At 49.6% G+C, this 19,330-nt stretch overlaps 6 protein-coding genes across 6 annotated transcripts; 4 read left to right on the plus strand and 2 right to left on the minus strand.

The window, feature by feature from the left end:
• Positions 1 to 2,313: 2,313 nt before the first annotated feature.
• Positions 2,314 to 4,210, plus strand: NCS54_00353300 (MFS domain-containing protein; the record flags this gene model as incomplete). The annotated part of the gene is made up of 10 exons (XM_053149097.1): positions 2,314 to 2,341; positions 2,397 to 2,456; positions 2,507 to 2,520; positions 2,577 to 2,613; positions 2,661 to 2,692; positions 2,744 to 2,817; positions 2,870 to 3,079; positions 3,130 to 3,471; positions 3,522 to 4,074; positions 4,121 to 4,210. Coding segments are annotated over exons 1-10 (1,413 nt in total). The 5' UTR covers positions 2,314 to 2,340.
• A 141-nt stretch (positions 4,211 to 4,351) lies between these two features.
• Positions 4,352 to 7,753, minus strand: NCS54_00353400 (NACHT domain-containing protein; the record flags this gene model as incomplete). The annotated part of the gene is made up of 2 exons (XM_053149098.1): positions 4,352 to 6,136; positions 6,188 to 7,753. The coding sequence occupies 2 exons, from the start codon at positions 7,751 to 7,753 to the stop codon at positions 4,352 to 4,354; spliced, it is 3,351 nt and encodes a 1,116-aa protein (XP_053005073.1).
• A 1,800-nt stretch (positions 7,754 to 9,553) lies between these two features.
• Positions 9,554 to 10,243, minus strand: NCS54_00353500 (Hypothetical protein; the record flags this gene model as incomplete). The annotated part of the gene is made up of 1 exon (XM_053149099.1): positions 9,554 to 10,243. The coding sequence occupies one exon, from the start codon at positions 10,241 to 10,243 to the stop codon at positions 9,554 to 9,556; it is 690 nt and encodes a 229-aa protein (XP_053005074.1).
• Positions 10,244 to 10,992: 749 nt separating this feature from the next.
• On the plus strand, positions 10,993 to 11,492 carry NCS54_00353600 (Hypothetical protein; the record flags this gene model as incomplete). The annotated part of the gene is made up of 1 exon (XM_053149100.1): positions 10,993 to 11,492. The coding sequence occupies exon 1, from the start codon at positions 11,166 to 11,168 to the stop codon at positions 11,490 to 11,492; it is 327 nt and encodes a 108-aa protein (XP_053005075.1). The 5' UTR covers positions 10,993 to 11,165.
• A 2,194-nt stretch (positions 11,493 to 13,686) lies between these two features.
• Positions 13,687 to 16,442, plus strand: NCS54_00353700 (Clr5 domain-containing protein; the record flags this gene model as incomplete). The annotated part of the gene is made up of 4 exons (XM_053149101.1): positions 13,687 to 13,883; positions 13,963 to 14,187; positions 14,247 to 14,513; positions 14,612 to 16,442. 4 exons carry the CDS (start codon positions 13,687 to 13,689, stop codon positions 16,440 to 16,442), a joined length of 2,520 nt encoding a protein of 839 aa, XP_053005076.1.
• An 895-nt stretch (positions 16,443 to 17,337) lies between these two features.
• On the plus strand, positions 17,338 to 19,325 carry NCS54_00353800 (Zn(2)-C6 fungal-type domain-containing protein; the record flags this gene model as incomplete). Its single annotated transcript, XM_053149102.1, has 6 exons — positions 17,338 to 17,506; positions 17,563 to 17,716; positions 17,768 to 18,047; positions 18,105 to 18,362; positions 18,416 to 19,134; positions 19,193 to 19,325. 6 exons carry the CDS (start codon positions 17,338 to 17,340, stop codon positions 19,323 to 19,325), a joined length of 1,713 nt encoding a protein of 570 aa, XP_053005077.1.
• Positions 19,326 to 19,330: the final 5 nt, after the last annotated feature.

The following is a 19,330-nucleotide window of genomic DNA, read 5'->3' on the forward strand; positions in this document are numbered from 1 at the left end:
GCACAAATTCTCTTGGGGATTTAGTCAACCTTGCCAACTATGTCGACCGCAGTCGCTGGTACCAAAATGGGGAGCACATTGTATGCGCCGACAACCTCTGTGCATTCCTGCAGAATACTGGCGGCATGCCCGGCACGTCAATCCGTTCGCTCCTCGTAGAGCTGTCTAATCACGGCTGCAAGAAATGCGGCAGTGTTCCAGTCTTTTTTCCGGACGACAACGATGAGAAGAGCCACGGTATTCTCACTGTTAACATTGTTTCCAAGCCTCAGTGCAAATGGGCTGCCTGTAAAAAATAAGATGTACGGGATCTTTTAAGTGTCCTTCGAGGCCTTCGCTGCTGTCTTCAATGGCTGCCTCATTTGATCATTTGGTGGAACAGAACCTGAGTGATGGAGTGATATGTGGAAAAAGGTTATTAAGAATCCATTAGATCAATAGCAAACTGTCAATAAATCAAACATCTACCTAAACCACAGCGAATACTTCACTGGAATAATGAATATTCCTGACTATGAGAGCAACAACACATATTTAACACAGTGGGCTCAGAACCTAGCTCTACATATTCCGCCCCGATAGTGCTGAAAGGTATGATTTCGGCAGGTACTAGGCGCAAACCATAACATAGAGACTCATTCTGTCCTCCTCCTTTAGTTAAGAATACGACCCTATGGCTGACATCTATAAGAGCTTCATACCCTGTCTCTTTTTTTCAGCTAAACTCCGCCCTGCCATTTAGGGAGGGCTGATGGCTCGTAACTGCACAAGCTCGTAAAATCCTTGTCATTGAGAATTATGACCAATTATAGTAGGTGCTTTAGGAAGTAAATTAATCTCTGAGCCCTATAACTCCAGTCGTTGCTTGCCCTATTTATACCCTCTCTGGCGCTAGGCCGACGCCGGAACCTAGGCCACCCTGTTTCAGACCATATCATCACGGGGACGACGATAGTATCATAGCGACGCCTAGAGCTATCCTAGAACCATGGTAGCCTCTTTGTTATCCAAGGCTAGGCTAGGAGTAGATCCTACGTCAGCCGGATCCGCGTGTGGTGTAATAAGGCTAGCTTCTTTTCATAATGAAGCAGGAGAGCGGAGGGAACTCTTCAGCCAGGTTAATGAAAAAAAAAAAAGAAAGAAAGTGACAGGAAGTCGGCGGCAGATGAACTGAAGTCGTGGCTCCGTAGATGTGGTTCGTTTCACGAAGGTGGCTCGGAAACGGTGGCGTATTAAAAGGGGCTTAGAAGGCTAATGCACCACTCGAATCACATGGCAAGAGAAAACATGCATTGGTGGCTAGAAAAATGTTTGCTTCAGCGCTGTCACGCCGAAAAAGTGAGAGTTGCAGTGGATTTAAGGTTAGTGTTGGCTGCCGTGTGCGAAAATAAGCTCATCCGAGGCACGCCTAGCTCGGCGGGGAAATTAATTGTAAATGCCGTGAACAACCTGTCTCGTGTAATATTGTCCATCTTAAGGTTGGCTATTTGGCTCTCCTACCAGCTTAGGCTGACCTCCTCTGAGGTCTTGAGGTTGAAAAAAATAGCTCACCTCGTATAACTGATAGGAATTTCATCTGCCGGCGGGCCGCCGGCCACGCCCGCCACCAAAATCGTCCTCCCACCAAGACAGAACTCAACCCGCGTGGAGGTGTTCTTCGGGACGTGGAGGTTCACGACGGCTCACACTCTCTGAATTTCTTAACCGACGTGTTTGATTCGAGGCAAATCTCGGCTTAAATTGCCAAGGAGAGGTGATTACGTTCTGGGCGTGGGGGGCAGACGCATCACCACCCACACGATGACAGCTACGTATTGAAACGCCACCTTGTGATCACGGCACGGCTTCGTATGTTTAAAATGCATGAGTTGAAGAGAGTATTAGATATCGTCAGTCCAAGGTAGCCAAAAGTGCCACGTCGTTGGGAGCATTGGCTCTGGCTCTTCGTATCCGGTGTAAGTGCTTGGCGTTGTCCGGTATTTTGAACGGCACATGGGGAAGAAACAACTTAATCTCAGACTTCAAAACTACAAAAGAAACCCCCACGAGTATCAAAACTCTAGGAAAACATAGAAAAACTACCAGGATGATCACGGTTTATATCCTCTTCATCTTATCTTTCTCAGACGAGTCCCACGCAAAACGGGCGAGATAAACGGGCCGAGAACCTTGATGGACACGTCTATGCTCCCCCCGTCAGCCCACTTGGCAACTATTCGCTCCGCCCAATCGTAAATGCGGCATTATTAAACAGGGCTTGAAATTCCGCATAAAACCAAGGTGCGCCATCTAGCCAGCTGCAAAAACCATCCAATAGCTGGTGCATATACAAGGGTAAAGAGTAGGTTTCAGCCACTTTATATGCATGTCGTGCACTAACGAGACGTCAACCATAGTGACGGATTTCCTTTGGGGCGATACTAGCAAGGAGGAGAAGAAGCTGATTCGCAAGCTTGGTAGGCACCCTGATGACATCGAGTGATTTCGCTCATCTAACGCCTTGCAGATTTCTTCATCCTCGTAAGGCTTGATGTGACCCTGGCCTGAGTTCCCTGCTAAGATGAGAATCCTGACAGACCTTTTGCTGCTTCAGCTTCTTCTTTAATCACCTCGGTACGTTATTCCCCTCACTCCAGACCACCAGGGATGAGCTAATGCAGTTGAAGACCGACAAGCCTTTGCGAATGCATATGTAAGCCTTGTCCTCTAACCATGTCTCTACTTGTACTAACCGTACCCTTAGGTGGCCGGATTGAAAGAAGCTCTTGAGCTCACTGGAAACCAGTACAATGTCCTCCTCTCGATGGCTTCGGCCGGGTAAGTTACACCGACCCTGAGCCGGCGAAGCTTGGACTAACCTTCCACCCAGCATGCTGGTCGGCCAAATCCCCAGCAGTCTCATCATCCAGAAGATTCGACCCCGGATATGGCTCTCGGCTATGGTGGTCGTCTGGGCGGGCCTTACCATGGCCAGCGCTGGCTGCAAGACATACTCTCAACTCTGTGCCGTTCGATTTCTGATGGGTCTCGCAGAGGCAAGTACTTATGCTGGCTCTATCTACATCATGGGCTCTTGGTAGTATGTCTTTTGCTCTGCCTGCATTCGGAACAATGTTGACCTGGTACTAGCAAATCTGATGAGATTGCAAGACGAACTGCAATGTTCACCGTCGCGGGCCAAGTTGGTAAAATGTTTGCCGGCGCCATGATGGCGGCAATCCACGAATCGATGGAGGGCCACGGCGGGCTCCAAGGCTGGCAATGGGTCTTTCTCATAGACGGCGTCATCACGGTGCCCACCGCAATCTTTGGCTTCTTCTTTTTCCCTGACCTTCCGGAGATTACCGAGGCACCCTATCTTGACGAAAAGGAACGCCAGCTGGCCCTCGATCGATTGCCGCCCAAGCGTGAGGATGGGCACAACATTGAAGCATGGAGCCTTATCAAGAGAGTCTTGGGGCAACCTCTGATGTGAGTGTTCAATATTGTGCTATAGATGTGTGTTAACCTCGTTTTCCTAGCTACGTCTGCTGCACTTTCTCGGTGCTTTCCACAGCCATGCAAGCCTACATTGTCCAAGGCCTGATGCTGCTTTACCTGAAATATCGCAAGGACATTGATGGTTTCAGTCAATCCCAGGTCAACACCTTGCCAATCGCGACGCACGCTATCGGAATCGTGGCGGAACTCTCGTCTTCGTTGGCCATCGACCGATACAACCAAAGGTTAACCATCGGATTCACTCTCTGCGCCATTCAGATTATCTGCTCGATCGTCCTACTGGTTCCAAACATGTCCGTACCCGGAAACCTCACCGTTCTCTACCTCTCCTCTACATCGTACGGTATCAACCCTCTGTTATACAGCTGGTCAAGTAACATCGTTGCCCGAACCGCCGATGATGCTGCCCGCAGTGTCATCCTCGCTTCGATGGCCGCTAGTGACGGGCTTTTGTGGACGTTTTGGGGTATTGTCTTGTATCCGGCCAACGACGCTCCGTATTGGCGCAAGGGGTATATTGCCATGATTTGTATCAGCACAGCTCTTGCAAGCTGGCTTTTCGTTGTTCGTTGGGTATGTGATTCATCCTCCTGGGAGGCTATATACTAATGACTCGCAGCTCGATGGGTACACAGCAAGAAAGTACTCCGGGGACTGTTCTGATTCCTCAGATCCTGTGGTTATCGAGGTTGACAACTCGACCAAGTAGGAAGATGTGGTGCTTTAGAGGGCATCTTTTAAAGAGATATTATTGCAAATTATTAGCCTCTTGGATGTAAACCTCAAGTATTTAAATTAGCTTTAATAGCTTTATTAACAGGCTGCCACTGGCAACTTCCTTCGTAATCGTCTAAGGCCGACTCTCTTCTTCTGAGTTGTTTGAAAATCTCAAATAGTAAACGTTGCTCGGATCCCAGCGCACAGCCAGCGTTGATCCCCGGACATCCTGATGCTGGTGTGCCAAGCCCTTGTTTGAAGGGCGATATCTGTAAGGAAGCCACAGGTGCTTTTCTGAATCTCTGAAGATCCAACTTCCCCCAATCTGGTACTTGTGGCGAGGTATCGGCCTAGGTTCCAAGAGTCCAGGCAAGTATTGACATGGCAAATCATCATTTCCACTAAACGGATCGAAGGAAACCGTCCACAGTTGCAAGTTGTCGAAGTACATGGAGTCCGAGCGTCTGTTCAACGTACGCTCCATGAGAAGCTTTGGTACACCCAGGTCATGAATCTGGAGAGTATTATCCCGGGTGAAGTATGCCAGGTATCTTTCGTTGTTTGATATTACCACATGCTGGTTGGCTGCTGCACCTTCGGGCATCTCGCTTCCCTCAGAAACTGGATCAATAACGTTGATCATCTGAGAGTCGGCAATAACAATGTTGTTTGAGCTTCCCAACACGCACAGATTCGAACTGTAAGAACCTGCAACGTGAAGCATGGGCAGACTTTTGCCAGTATCAACACTGCAAACCCCTAGCGAACCATGGGATCTCCACCAGCCTATCCAGATCAGCTGGGCAGATGTCCTGGTGAATGCAAGACTAATTGGTGCCAAATCGCCGGGGAAGGAGATATAAGGCAGGCCAGCTTGGCTGAACGGCCCATCTTTTAGTGCCAGAGTGTGAATGCACTCTCCGGTATCGACGCTCCAGACTCTGATACAGCCAGTCGTGCCACTTGTGGCTACTAGTTTTCCGTTGGGCGAGAACGCTATGTTAGACCTAGAACGTGCAATCCTCGACTGATCACGAGGATGTGTGCCGGCCATGGTGCTGTCATCCTCGAATACCCGAAGGCAATTACCGGTCTCCAGTTCCCAGACCGCCAAGGGTCCAACCTGTAGGAGGAAGAAACCTGATGAGCGAGGTTGAATGAGAATTCGACCGTTTCCGCGACTGCTACATGCAAACTTTGCGAAGGAAAGAGGTCCCAGTGTGATCTTACGAGTGTTTTCTGAATCAATGACTATTTTCTTGATAGCCTTGCGTGTCTTCAAATCCCAGACGGTGACGGTCCAGTCGGTAGATAATGTGACACACTCGGTTGTAGTACCATTGTAGAAAGAGAGAGCAATAACCGAGACCACGGATGGGTGTTCCAACACTCCTTCTTGCCGGCCCGTGATGGGATCCCAGATGGAAACTGTCGAGCCTGAGGCTGAGAGGAGTTTGTCGGAACTGCCCTCCGGTAAGGATAAGAGGATACTCTCCAGGCTGGGGTTGCTGAAGATACCGAACGGGAATTTGTGCTCGCAGGGAATGGTCAGAGTATGGAAGCACTCTCCTGTATTTGCATCCCAGACCTTTATGGTCCCGTCGGTCGATGCTGAGGCCACAACTGTTCCTTTGGGGCCGCTGCTTGAGGACATGGCCACAACATCGGCATCGTGGCCCTCGAAAGCCGAGAAAACTGAACTCCAATAATCTCCGGTATGCGGTTTTAGAAGTATGTCCCTTGGCTCCTCGTTCTGGAATATCTGCCTAATGAGACTCTTGCTGGGGCTAAAGATGAGGGCAGCGGAGTACACCTGAAGCGGGTAGTTCTCAATCCCTACTTGATGAAATCTCATAAATCGGAGTGCATCTTCTACAAGCTTGGATAGAAGAATTGGTTTGGTGACATCTTGCCGTCCCTAGTCATGTTAGTGGATGAATTCTGACACTCGATGAAGCCTAACACCCACTTCTAACAGTGATAATAATCTTGCAATTGAACGGACACCAGACGGGAAACTCTTCAACAGAGAAAGGGCCTCGACCCAGTTGAGGAAGCTTTGTCTCAGAAAAAGATCGACAGGACCTCCGTCGGCGATGAGGTCTGATATGGCTTCACGACCTTCTGAAGCCAATGTGATTAGATGATCGGCCCAAAAGATGCAACTGTAGTGAATTGAAGCAAGCGGGTCTGGCTGAGGTACGTCAAATTCGTCGATTGAGACACCTGGCCGCTTCAATTTGTAAATGTCGCGTTCTAGTGTCGAGTTCATAGCCTGTAATGACCTCTCGATGATCTCGCGGTGCGTGGGCGCGACCTCGATGGGAGCTGATGAGGAGAGGAGAAAGTCCTTGGCTGACTGATGAACAAAGTAGATAGTTTCGTGCTGCAGAGTGAGGAACGCGTGACAAATGCCCACAAGCTGCACCGTCTCGTTTTTCTCAATGCCAGCCAGACATGAAAACTCTGTCAGCGAGATCGGACGGCTGACAACTGCTGCAAAAGCAAGTACTTTTTGACATGGTCTATCGCCAAAGGACTCAAGGATCTGGCGGAATAGGTGAAGATACAAGTTATCCAGGCCCGGAGGGAATAGATGGACTGTGTCGATCGCCTGGCCCCTTCTAGCTCGCTCTAGTGTCTGACATGCGAGCGTCACCCAGTGAAGATTGGCGTTGGCGTTACGTTCCAGATGAAGCTTGACGGCCATCTTTGTCTCTTTGCCGTAACACTGGGCCTCTGCCAGTTCATCGACCTTGGACTGCAGATAGGTGCGAAAACTAGCTGCCTCGGAGCTGGCGCCGAGCTCAATGCGTAAGATAGGATCCTCCATAAACTCGTCGAAATGTTGTTCGATGTCTGATTCGTTCCGGCTTGAGACGATCCATTTCACTCGTGGAGTCTCAGAGGAGAATTTGGCGACGAGATTCAGAAGCTGATGGATGCCAATCATGCATTCATCGAGAGCGTCGACAATGATGACGATGTCCCCTAAGCCTTCCTGGTGGAGAGCCTTGCTAAGGATTTCCTTTAGCGCGTACCAGGCATTGTGATCACAGAACAAACTCCTTCCTGCGTTCTTGTACTCATCCTGCACAAGTTCTCGAACGGTGCCGTGCTCTCTGGCCAACATGTAGACAAGCCCCCGCAGAACTGCAGCGGAGGAACTCAGATTCTCATCCGACTTCTGACAGAAGAAGTACGCCAACGTCGCCTCTTCGTTAATCTGAAGCCAGTTGATGATGCTGCACAGCAGCATGGTTTTACCCTTTCCAGAGTCTGCTTTGATCCAGAGGAGACGGTTGCTCTGGGGATTCCGCCATTGGGCAAAGCACGCATCGGCAAAGACCCAGTCGCAGGGTTTTGCCAGTAAGCCGCCTTTGAGTTCTTCAATGCGATCTTTATCCCGGCGTGGATCGGTGCCTCGCAGGTCAATCATGCATTTGTTGTCTTCCGGGCTCAAGATGTAGTTATCGCCAACGTGAACCTGCGAGCGTTCAGACGCGGATAATTCCTTGACGCTGTTCTTTGCCATCGTGGACACGACTCATAGAGCGAATGATAAATCATAGGTAGTGGAAAAGCTCGAAGGGGAAGGCAACGTAACCGAGCGAGACCCCTACAGAGCGAGGACCCTGCCAGGATCCTCCAAGGAATATCAGTGTAATTCTAATGCCTTAGTCTGTGGACTATTGTGTGTGAGTTGCGAAGAAATAGAGACTCCCCGAGTAGGTAAAGAGAAGATGAAACGTTGAAAGTTGCTGTAGTGTTGAGAAATGCGGGGAGAAAGAATGAGATCCGAGGTGTGAGAGGCGTAGGGCAGATCCAATGCAACATTATGGGGTTGACCAGCCTACTCCACTGGCTGAAAGCTCAAGCGCGGGCGGCTAGAGACCTTGGCTACTGAATGTGATTGGGCAAACATGTTTCAGCTGGTTGGTAGTGGAGGCGCAGCAAGTCGCAAGTCGCTTGTACTGAATCAGGCTGTGATGTTACGGGGCCGTAGAGAATAAACGGGAATCATATGAAACAATTGCAAAGGAAATTAAGCAGCGGAAAAATGAAGTCAAGGCGAGAGGATGGCTAAAATGGCTGAAACCGCAAGCTTTCCTGCCGAGTCCAAGCGGATAGGCTCATAGGTTGCTGTTCACTAGGCGAGTCGCAGTAGGTTTTAAGCTGACATGTAGCAAATAGTGCTGTGATCTGGTAGGCGTCTTGAAACGAGGTTCGCGGAATGACTGCGGAATTAAGAAAGATGACTGGCCAGGTTGCCCGAGGCTTTCAGCGGAGGCACACCACCTTGTATCTCATCAGGCTCTGGAGTGAGAGGCCTCCAATCGTCAGATTAGCACTTATGAAGTCAGTCAGGCTCTGAAATCCCCTCGTTTGAAGAAAAAGAAACACACTTGACACTTGACCTGCGAATGGGAGTGTCTACAATCACTACCATGTCCGGCCTTGGAAGAAGTTTAACGGAAACCGTTATGGAACTACCTATCCGTCTTGTAAATGGTTAGTATTGCCTTGGATGACCACCATTTTCGGTGAGGGTTGACATGTGTACGTAGGGAAGGCAGCCGACGCAGTCAAGCTCACCTACGAGAGCAACACCACTGTCGGCGACTTGAAGCGTTTGCTTCGGGCAACGCCTCATAACTTCGATACGGAATGAGTTACTTTCCGAATCAAAGCCGCTGATGAGATGTCAGAGGAAGTGAGCGACAGGAGACTCGTTCAAGATCCTGCCGAAAGAAGCGGGACGCTCAGTTTTGAAGGCAAGAAGTCTGTGACACCACGTATTGCTCTCCAAGCTACCCAATTTCCCCAAGGGTGACTCACCATTCTGTTACTTCCAGACACCGTAGTTGATGAAGTCCCAGATAGGTCATCCGGTCCCGCTGATGCGCTAAACATGAATGAGGTTGAGGAGTCGAAGCTTCGAGGCAAAGCAGCACTGCACGTTGGAGACAGGTACGCAGGCGACATGCCTGCCTGGCTGAAGAAAAAGGGGGTTATGAATAGGATCAAGAAACATGACGCTGCTGATGAAGCAGATGCTCATGTCGGGAACGTCGTAGGCATGGGCCGTGATTAAGGAAGACTCGATCTTAAACTTTGTACGTGAGAGCTAGTAATGTATTCAGGCAACATCGGTGTTCTATACTACATATCAACCATAATTGTTTCCAATGTGAAACTGTAGACGAGCCCTTGGCAGATACAGAATCTGCCTCATTACGGGTTCGATCCTCCAGTCCGATTGCGGCACTCAGAGCAGCAGTGCTCCAATTGTTTCCCAGTCTGACATTGGCGTCCTCACTAGTACTGATAGCTTTCACGGAGTTCTCACATTGATGATTTTGACCTTCTCCTTGACCATATCCGCCAGGAGAGGGTCGGCCTCAATTGCAGTCTGATGCAAAACTGTCAGACTCTCCTCGTCGGCCATATCCTTAATCTCCAGGTTGACAAGACGACGACGATTAAGCTCTTCGGCAGGGAAGAGGCTCTCTAGGTCATCCAAAAACCCCGATATCTGCTCAATCAACTTCTCAAAGTTTTTTGCATCGTAGAGCGCCCATGAGGCCTTTTTAGCCAAGTTGACTTTTTTCTGACTGGGACGACGAGCAGCATTGGTCCATCCAGCACGGAGGCGACGGAACACGGGCTGCAGGTTCGCTTCGGTAAGGCATTCCAAATCATCCTTGGGGGCCTTGATCGTGTAGCACTTGGAGGACTTTTGGATAGTCTGGAAGAGTAGAGCAATCTCTTCTAGGATGGCTTCAACCTCTTGAACCAATGTATCATCTCCGGCCCGGGTGCTGAATCGAGGGTTCTCGTCGATGTTGACAGCTTCTCCCCATCGATCTATTCTCCGTTCGGCGATGTCCAGCTTCAACTGATACCGGCCAAAGTCTTGGACGAAATCTCGACCCAACTGCACATACTCGAAGCATTCTATGCATTCCTGGAAGAGACCCTCGAGGCCGATGGCACCGGTCACTATTCCAAAGACCTCTGCCATTTCAAGGGTCTCGAATTAGAATTGCCGTGTTTTGCGGCTCTAGTGATCCGAGGATAAAGGATTATGGCTGTTTGTCAGACTGCTCTGATGTTTGGTGGACTTTCCATCTCATTATATTGGGCCTCTGGAACTGTCTGCGCCACGAGGCTGTACCCTCATATGATAAGCCAACTACCCTAGAAATAAGAAATACCTAGAAGCTACATAGCCCTAGAAACGAGATAACTTTATAAAGATATTTGATTCATTTTTTGTAATATAAAGTACCAAAAATAAGCTATGAAGAAGAATTACAACTGACGCAACTAACTAACTGGCGCGCCCTGTTTCTTAGCCCTGAGTAACTTGCTTCTTATGACATGGATCTCGTATTCTGCCAACGCCACTATAAGCATAGCTTCAGATAGACAGGGGTGGTTCAATGTACTATACTCATGCCCGGACGTCCTGCTGATGTTTTCCATCATTTTTTGGGGCAAATCCCAGAGATCTGGCTTTATCTCATCTTGATCCAGCACAAATGAGTCACCATCACCATCTCTGCGGCACAGTAAAGTGACCCCTGTTAATAACGACCTCGGTTAAAGAACACGACAAGCCACCAACAGATTTTATCTCAGCGATTTTTAGGCACCCGCGTTGCTATACGGGCGCACCCCATGCCTGCTTTTGTAAACGCCACGTAGTGGAATGTGTACCATGTGACATATATAGTGTGACACCCACTTAAATCTCTCCCGTCTGTCTCCTTCACGCATTATCTTGGCACCTTTCAAACCGCAAACTGTCAGTATCTTATCTGTTTTGCTGTCTTGTGCATTTACCCTCTTCGCCCAATCACCACGGGATCTTTTAGACCTGGTAAGACCAGCTACTTACGTACTCCCGCGATATAGCTCACCAACACAGCAAAGCCCTCAACATGAAGGCCCAGAATCTGCTCGTTCCCCTCTTTGCCGGCGCTGCGCTTGCAGACCATCATCCAGGCGCCAAAGAAAAGTGCGGCCGGCTTGGTGTTATGGAATGGGACCCCGCCGAGCTCCCCGACGGTGTGACCCCGGACATGGTCCGCATGTGCGCTGATCACCCCATGGGGATGGGAAACTACTGGGGCTGGGGCGAGTACATGCCCGACTGGGTCCCCGTCAACCCTCTGGTGTACTTGCTTGAATGGTGGTATGGTGACCATGACGGCAATGATGGCGGTGATGATGGTGAGATCGAGCTCGACCTCGACTTCGACCTGTAGATGGTGGATGGGAGGGAGTATGAGGCATTTTAGATGCCTAGAATTTCTCAGTTGCAAATCTACCTGCTGGGCGATCTCTGCTGTACATCAAATACTCACAGGATTTCAATGTTGTCAGACTAGCTATTGCAATGAGATATTCTATAAAACCAACCTAATAGTGTTGTCATTTGAGTTTCCAGAAACTAACTAATAGGCTCCTTAGACCAGCAACATATCTAGCTATGTAAACGCTACTCTATTTAGAGTCCTTATTTGGAGCTCGGACATAAGATAAGTTGTGCGGAGGAACATCCTGCGTGTCCTTTGTTGTAGAATACCCTTCGTCATGTCGCACTTATCATCCAGTGGACCAGCTAAATTATTTTCACTCAAGCACTTCCCCAAACTGGCCAGTCGTGCAGGATCACCTATTGGACCAACATATAGTCTAAGAGAACATATGTACGTTGGAGATACTAACAAGAGGTCTTCGAGAGGTCTAGGGCTGGATAGTATCGTACTGTGTGATAGTGCCTAAATCCCTATCCCTATCTTGAGGTTGGCGCCCAATGTCTACAAGTCCAACGCCTAAGCAAGACACTAGGAATACAATAGAAAGCATCGGAGAATGTTCATGAGAAAACCAAAGTCGAGTCAGCCTGAGGCCGGCTTGGACCCGCCGGACCCAAAGTGTGCGCCAACTCCGAGCAAGAGTTCATCTTGCATTTTCTTCTTCTCGCCCTCCTTAAAAGAAGGTTCCCCAGGATCAGAACCAGAAATGAATGAAGTAACCGTAATATCCCCAGCCGGTGGAGGTCTAGGGGAACCACTGCGAACAACAGTGCTCCAGCTCTCTGTCTCAGTGCTGTCCAGTGAAGTGAGCCTGATAGTTCACAAGTGGAATGGTCATGGACAGAAATGAAACCGGTGGACATACAGATTGGGCATTTGACGAGGAGGGGCTTTGACAGTAAGGCAAACGATATTTAAAAAAGACGTTCCGAACGTTGAGGAGGCTGTCAAATATACATATAGATCGGCGGTAAAAAGGTGGTGTCGCCAAGGGAGAAGCATGAGCAGAAGGCCCTTATACTCGAGCTGGGGGTCCAGTGGTACCAAGACACAAGACAGGCTATGACAAGGTGAAAGACTAGATATTTATGGACGGTCGATAAAGTACATGATATTCAGAATTGTCAAGTGAAATGAAAACCCCTCTGCTTGGGCGTCGTTGCCGAGAGTAAGCAGCCAACAGCCCGGGCATCTAGAGACAGTCGCCAGCCGCAAAAAGGCACTCACACTAAGTCAAGCTGAGAGTCTAACAGGGGTAGGCATGATGAAATGAACCCAATATTGTAACAGCAGCAAGGCACCGCGATCCACCCTGCCCCGGTGTTGGTCAGCAAAGCCTATTCATTGACCAGCGAAGTTTTGTTCGGGGCCCCTGGAGAAGCTAATTGGATTCTGTGTCGCTAATCGGCCATGCAGACAATTATGTCGGTCAGGGCGGTATCTGGTCACTCATCCCAGGTGAAGCCTCACGGTGGCTTCGAGTCCGAGTCTGACTTGGACCTTGATTTGATTGAGATGAGATTCGCTTTCATGATTGGTCGGCGATGTTTTGTTCAGTATCGCAGGAGGATACCATTGGCTGCTAACTATGCACCTTGCCATCCGGACACGTTGTGTCGATCCTTGACCATCGACGCACCTACGGGGAAGCCTCACCGCGGCTGCGAGACCAAGTTTAGCTAGTGTCCTGATTCGTCAGCGATGGAATTCTCCTCTCTGACTGGTCCATAACGTTTTGTTCGGGTCCACTGGGGCTTTCTTGGAGGTTGCCGTTTGCGTCAGCCTCTGTTGTCTCGGATGTCTGTGGGCTACGAGGGAAGACGGAGCACCTGTGTTGGAGGACTCTGATTGGACCGTGGCGTTTTGTTCATTCAGGCCCATGCATTTCTCTAAGACAGAGAGGCGCCCAGGTGCCTGGCTGAGGTGGTTCGCCCAGATTTTGAGGGGAAACGAGGCAGCGGGCGTTGCAAATTTGACTGGAGGGAATTTCACTATAAAGCCTTGTTTCTTTGCAATCTTCCGTGGCAGTTAACTCCTCATTTTCATCAGTCTTATCTTGCAACCTTCATTTGCACATTTCAATTGCTAAAATCATCTTCTTTCTCTATCCCATCACTCTTATCTCTTTACCTACCACGTCATGGACCCCATCCCAGCCGGATTACTTCCGCAATCAGATGATGACAAGTTCCTTTCCTGTTCTCACGAAGAGCGATGGAACCACCTCAAGCCAGTCATTGTCGAGCTTTACACGGGAAGAAACGGAGGAAATGAGCGATCGGCAACCCTGGACCAGGTGGTTGAGTTCATGAGGACCCATTACTCCTTCCATGCGGCGTATGTGTCTTGCCACCCTCTTGCTCCCATGCCACCCGTTGCTTGCAACTCAACTAATGTTATTGCATTCCAATTCCAGGTGCTCCGAGTATCCACCGCGATTCCGACTCTGGGGCGTTGGTAAGCGCATGGTGAAAGAGGACAAGGACGCCATCATTGGTGCTCTCGCCAGAAGAAAACGACCTGCAGCGAGCATGTCCGACGCCACTACCCAGCACAACGGTCAAAGTAAGGCGCTTGATCACAAAAAGTTGAAAAGGCATTTGATGAGCATGAAGGCCTGTCTCGAAGTCGCCCCAGGCTTGTATGTACTGGACCTGAAAGGGGGGACGAGTTCAAATCACAGCTGACCCATCTTGCTAGACTGTCATCATGGAACCTCCCTTACGCGGCCCTTGTTGCCTCCCTGCCCAAGAACCCGGACGAACCCTCCCCGTTCGGACCTCTTGGCCCAACTCCAGACTACTTGCACATCAAAAGTCCCGAGGAACCCAGTCCCGGTCGTGAGACAGCCGGCCCATCACCAAAGATGCAGCTTGTGTATGAGAAGCACAAAGAGCACTGTACGAGCCTCTTTCTCCAAGGGCACCTCAAGCAGCTCTTGATTGATATGCGCAAAGAAGACCGCAGGTGTGTTGACAACATTTTCCATTGCTTGCCCACCTCCTTATTGTGTGCTTCATTTTGGTTCTACCCAACAGATGATACAGTTTGCTGACCAGTTTCAGAACAATGGTCAACTACTTCCATGACTTTTACATGAACGGCTTGATCCTGGCGAAGAATTGGAATCAGGAATTATTGAACCCAATTCCAACACGAGCACTCGCCCTCACACCCCAAATATCGAATCCATGGACGCCGTCTGCATTTCTGAATCTTTCTTCCGGGCCCTCATCTCCCGAAGTCTCCAATATTTCCTGCCCCCCGACACAGCTTTGTAAATGGTCGATCCATGTAAAGTCCACCAATCATGTCTCATACGGCAACGTGACACCGACCTCATTTATCGAATCTCTGCACCAATCTATGGCTTCGAATGACTTTACTACCACACCGAAAGCAGACCTCCCTCTCGCCCAGGACATGATTGCAAAGTCTTTGGAAGGGAGCCCAAGCCCTCTTCGTCTGGATGCCTGGAAGCTGGCAATAATGGCAGGAAATGTGGGCCTTTTGTTCGAGCTCTATCGAGGCAACGATAATCGGTCGCGTCGAGGAATCGAGGCTATTTATCCTTTCCACCTTGCCGCTGCATTCCTGGATGGCGGCAACGAATGCTGCGGGATGTTTACTGCCTTATCCAAGATCCTTCCCCCCCCCTTTACTTTTTCCCACAACATTGATGATCTTGGGCATACAATTCTGGATGCTCTGGTTGTGTCTATACTTCGCTCCCACACTAGTGTTCACCCGGACGATGTCAGCTACGGATTTCAGTCACCCAACCGATTTCCTGGGGAGGAAAAAGACATCTGCGGTAGATGGGATGCAAGTAGTTCGAATGTCCGCGAGCTCTTCAAACAAGGATATGCTCGGATCCCTGCCAAATGGAAACATCCCTTCTGCCACACAGCTGTGCAAGCCGTTTGTCACAGCATAATTGCCATCTTTGCATCACCAACCTCCCCGAACATCAACGCGCAGAGCGGATTGTTTGTGCGTCGTTGTACAACATGTGGCCTGGAGCTCAAACTTGGGCCGCTTCATACTCTTGTCGTTGCAGCCTTTTACCTGGCGCAGTCGGGAATGCCAGAGGAGACTTTGTTTGGAGCACTTGCGGTAATGGTGTGCCTTATTACCCTCGGCGCAGATGTTTCCGCGAAGGTGAATGTTTCTGTTGCGGAGATTTTGAAGTTTCCAGATGACGGGCAGTGTCGTCACACGGCCTTGTCTCCGCTTGAGCTCATGAAGGCTGTCCCGGGAGATGTCGTTGAAGCTTGGAGCGAAAAGTGCCGTACTGGCTGGAGTTGTCTCATTCAAGTGTTTGCCCTTGCCGTAGCGGAAAAGCGTCAAAAACCAAGCAGCCCTCAACAAAGAAGCTCCATGAGTCCACCGGTGAACGGGTGCCTAGGGACACCAGTTTCAGTCGTCGGCAAGTCCTCGGATGTTGACTCGTGCGACATAGAATTCGAACGAAGAATTCACAATTACTGGCTTGAGCTCCCATGCACCGGTCCACGAATCGGCCTCCTCTGGGCCTCGATTCAGACCGAGCTTCTTACCTACCGTAGGTTGAGCGAGGGAGAGGGTTGGGTGTCTGAGAATTTTTCTATGGACGCACTCAAGGCGTGGCTAGAAGGACACTCCTCAGAGTTTTCAACGCCTCTAGTCCAAAACCAGATGTTCAAAGCGCATACCCGCTGTGGATGGTTCAATCATGCTCCTGACTTCCTCTTCCCAAATGCTGAGGAAGTCTGTGCAGAGTACTTTATGAACATGGATGTCTATGGCAGGGCATCATACATCCGGCAGCCTGACCTACTTGGATCTTTCAGGATCTTAGAATATATGAGAGAAAAAACAGGTCGAAAATACGGGGAAATGCACCGGGCGGATTGATCATGGTGAAATAGTTCGATTGTAGGTTAGGTAGACATTTGACTCAAGCTTCGCGATGGAATGGCTCAACAGTGCTCCCTGCAATCAGTTGGTTCGTTTCCTCTTGAAATAATAGCAACTCTTCGTGACTACGATGTCCCGTTGAAATATATATGGGCAGGGCAGCCGGCACGAAACAGCAATCTCGGATGCTAGCGAGGTGGTTGGTCTCGGCAACATTAGCCGACTGACTGCCTGCTAGACGGAAAAGTCGAGCGGGGCCTAGGATAGCCCGGATCTATTCATAAATAAAGTAGACAAGTCAAGCGGGGAAATAGATCTACAGGCCTTTAATAAATGCTGCGGGGATTCACCTCTCTTCATGAAAGTAGCGACTGAGGGTGTGAATCCGATTGCTTATTTACGACAACATATGTATTATAACATGAGCAACCACATGCCAGTCGTGTCACCTGCCAACAAACAAGTGGCGGCAAATATGTCTCGAGTCGGAAAACGAACGGCCCCTAACCGGAGTACGATGAGCTGTGATCGTTGCCGGAGCCGAAAGACAAAGGTATGTTGGCATTGCAGAGCCATATTTCAAACCATGCTAATTTTATAACCATTAGTGCTGTAAATCAGGTATGGTTATCTGCGTTTATCGTTGATGCCTCTCCCAAAGACAGCATCGTGGAGCTGACTTGATGTCCCTCCCAAAGCCGGTCTACCCTGTGACTACTGTCGCAGTATCAACGAGCAATGTTCATTTGAAGCCGGAAAGAAACGCAAAAAGCCGTTCTATTTTGTCTCGGAGGAAGAGTATCGCTTGCTGTATCAGCTGTGCCGGCAAACCTTTCCCAACCAGCCCTTGTCCATCTCAAATCTACGACAATTGACCTCCCAATCCGTCACCATGAACCCTCAGGGCGAAGAGTCACCCTATGTCATCAAGGATACGCCATCCTGCAATCCCGAACCCCCCACGGTGGCCTCGCCTGAAGGAACAGACGTCCCACTGCCTGAAATCATTAGCCTTCATAATGATCTCGGCTGCTTGATGGCTGACGCACAGGGCAATTACCGTGCGTCTTGTTCCCCTTTCCTCCTTCATCGGTACGCTGACTTCGTTTCTGGGTAGGCTATATGGGCGCAGAGTCTGGCGTGGGCTTCAACACGGCGGTGAGGTCTTGGGTTTTCAATGCCGTCCACGACAAGAGCAAAGACAGGATACCGTCTATGATCAAAGTGGTCATGCCCAAGGCAACTTTCCAACTTCAGCCTGGCCACCAGACGTGGGAACCGTCCAAATTGCCATCGAAGGACGTTATTCTGACATGTTCAAGCCGGTATTTTGAGGAGGTGCACTCCATGTACTGGCTTTTCTCCTCAGAGGACTTTTACCTGCGTCTCGAGAACACGTACTCAGACCCCGAAAGTCTATGTTCTAACTCTTGGCTTTGCTCACTTCACAGCCTGGTGGCACTTTGCGCATCAGGGATGCCGGCATCCGAAGAGTTATTCCATTTGCAGTTGGCGTACACCTCATTAGAGTCGGCGAAGCTTTACGCGTCTAGAGTTACTGACGAAGCGGATCTTGATAGTATCAGGGCGCTCGTCCTGCTGGTGAGTACCTGGGTCGCTTAAAAGCTCATTCGTATCAGGGCTTTAACAAAGGTACAGGCATTGGCTCTGCAATCCAATGGATACCTCAATTCGGCATACTTGCAGAGTGGAACTGCGGCTCGCATCGCCTTCTCGCTTGGCCTGCACCTAGACAAGTACTCACCTTCAGACAGTCTTATATCTAAAGCATATGCGAGGCGTCTATGGTGGACCTTGTTTCTTTTTGACCATGATATTTCTCTCCAGATGGGAAAACCATGCATGTCGGGATCATCGGAAGTCTGCCATTGGCGGCCCCCTCTACCTTCTGAACAAGTAAGTAGGTAACAGAGGAGAGATGAAATATCAAAATACTGACATGCTCATAGATTGTTAGTCCCGGGTCCTTTACTCCCCAAGATTATCTTGGATGTTGCGTCAGCCTTGCCCAACTCACAACAGAGATCCGACACAAACTGTATAATGGACCCATACAGCAAGGCCACGGCTTGAGCCGATGCCACGTCGACGACTGTTTGAAGTCCCTTAATAAATGGCTCCAAGATCTACCGCCGCATCTTGACCGGGCACTGCCAGGGTCACCTCGGTATCGACGATGCGTCGCGCTGCTGCATCTCCGATACTGGAGCACAGTGATGCTTGTCACGAGACCATTTTTACTATGTCGCCTTTTGCGAGGCAGTGAGTTGGTTGACATCGACAAGCGGGAGTATTTTGACGACCTGTCGAAAACTTGCGTGTCTGCTGCCACAACTTCCATTCACATCCTGGACGAAATGGTGAACCAGGCATCCATTTCTAGTTTGGTACTATTCGACTTCTTCCTTGCCTTGGCCGTGCTTCAAGTCATCCTTGTTGCGTCAACTCTGTTCCCTGCTGAAGATCACCAGCATCATGTAAGACGATGCATTTCTATTCTGAAAGCTCTCGGCGCCCATGGCTGCCCAAAGCATCTGCTTCCGGAGACCCTTTTTGAGCTTGAAAGGCTAGGACTTTATAGCGACAACGATGGCCAAAGCCATGATTCTTGCACCGAGCCACTACAGAACCTCAACGACCTTCGCGAGCCGACCAGCGACGACTTTAGGTATGTAAACACGAAGACGCAAAGCCTGTCTTGCGAAAAGCTTCTTATTAGTATATAGGATATCGGTGCAGCAACATGTCACCGAAGATTGGAATCTGCTTACCAACTTTGACTTTTTCGACGTCACGACGGACAAAGATTTCATGGATCAACTCATGGAAATCTCAGGCTCGTTCTCCCACGAAGTATGATTATC

Source organism: Fusarium falciforme, chromosome 3 (genome assembly GCF_026873545.1).
Source record: "Fusarium falciforme chromosome 3, complete sequence".
Taxonomy (NCBI): Eukaryota; Fungi; Ascomycota; class Sordariomycetes; order Hypocreales; family Nectriaceae; genus Fusarium; species Fusarium falciforme.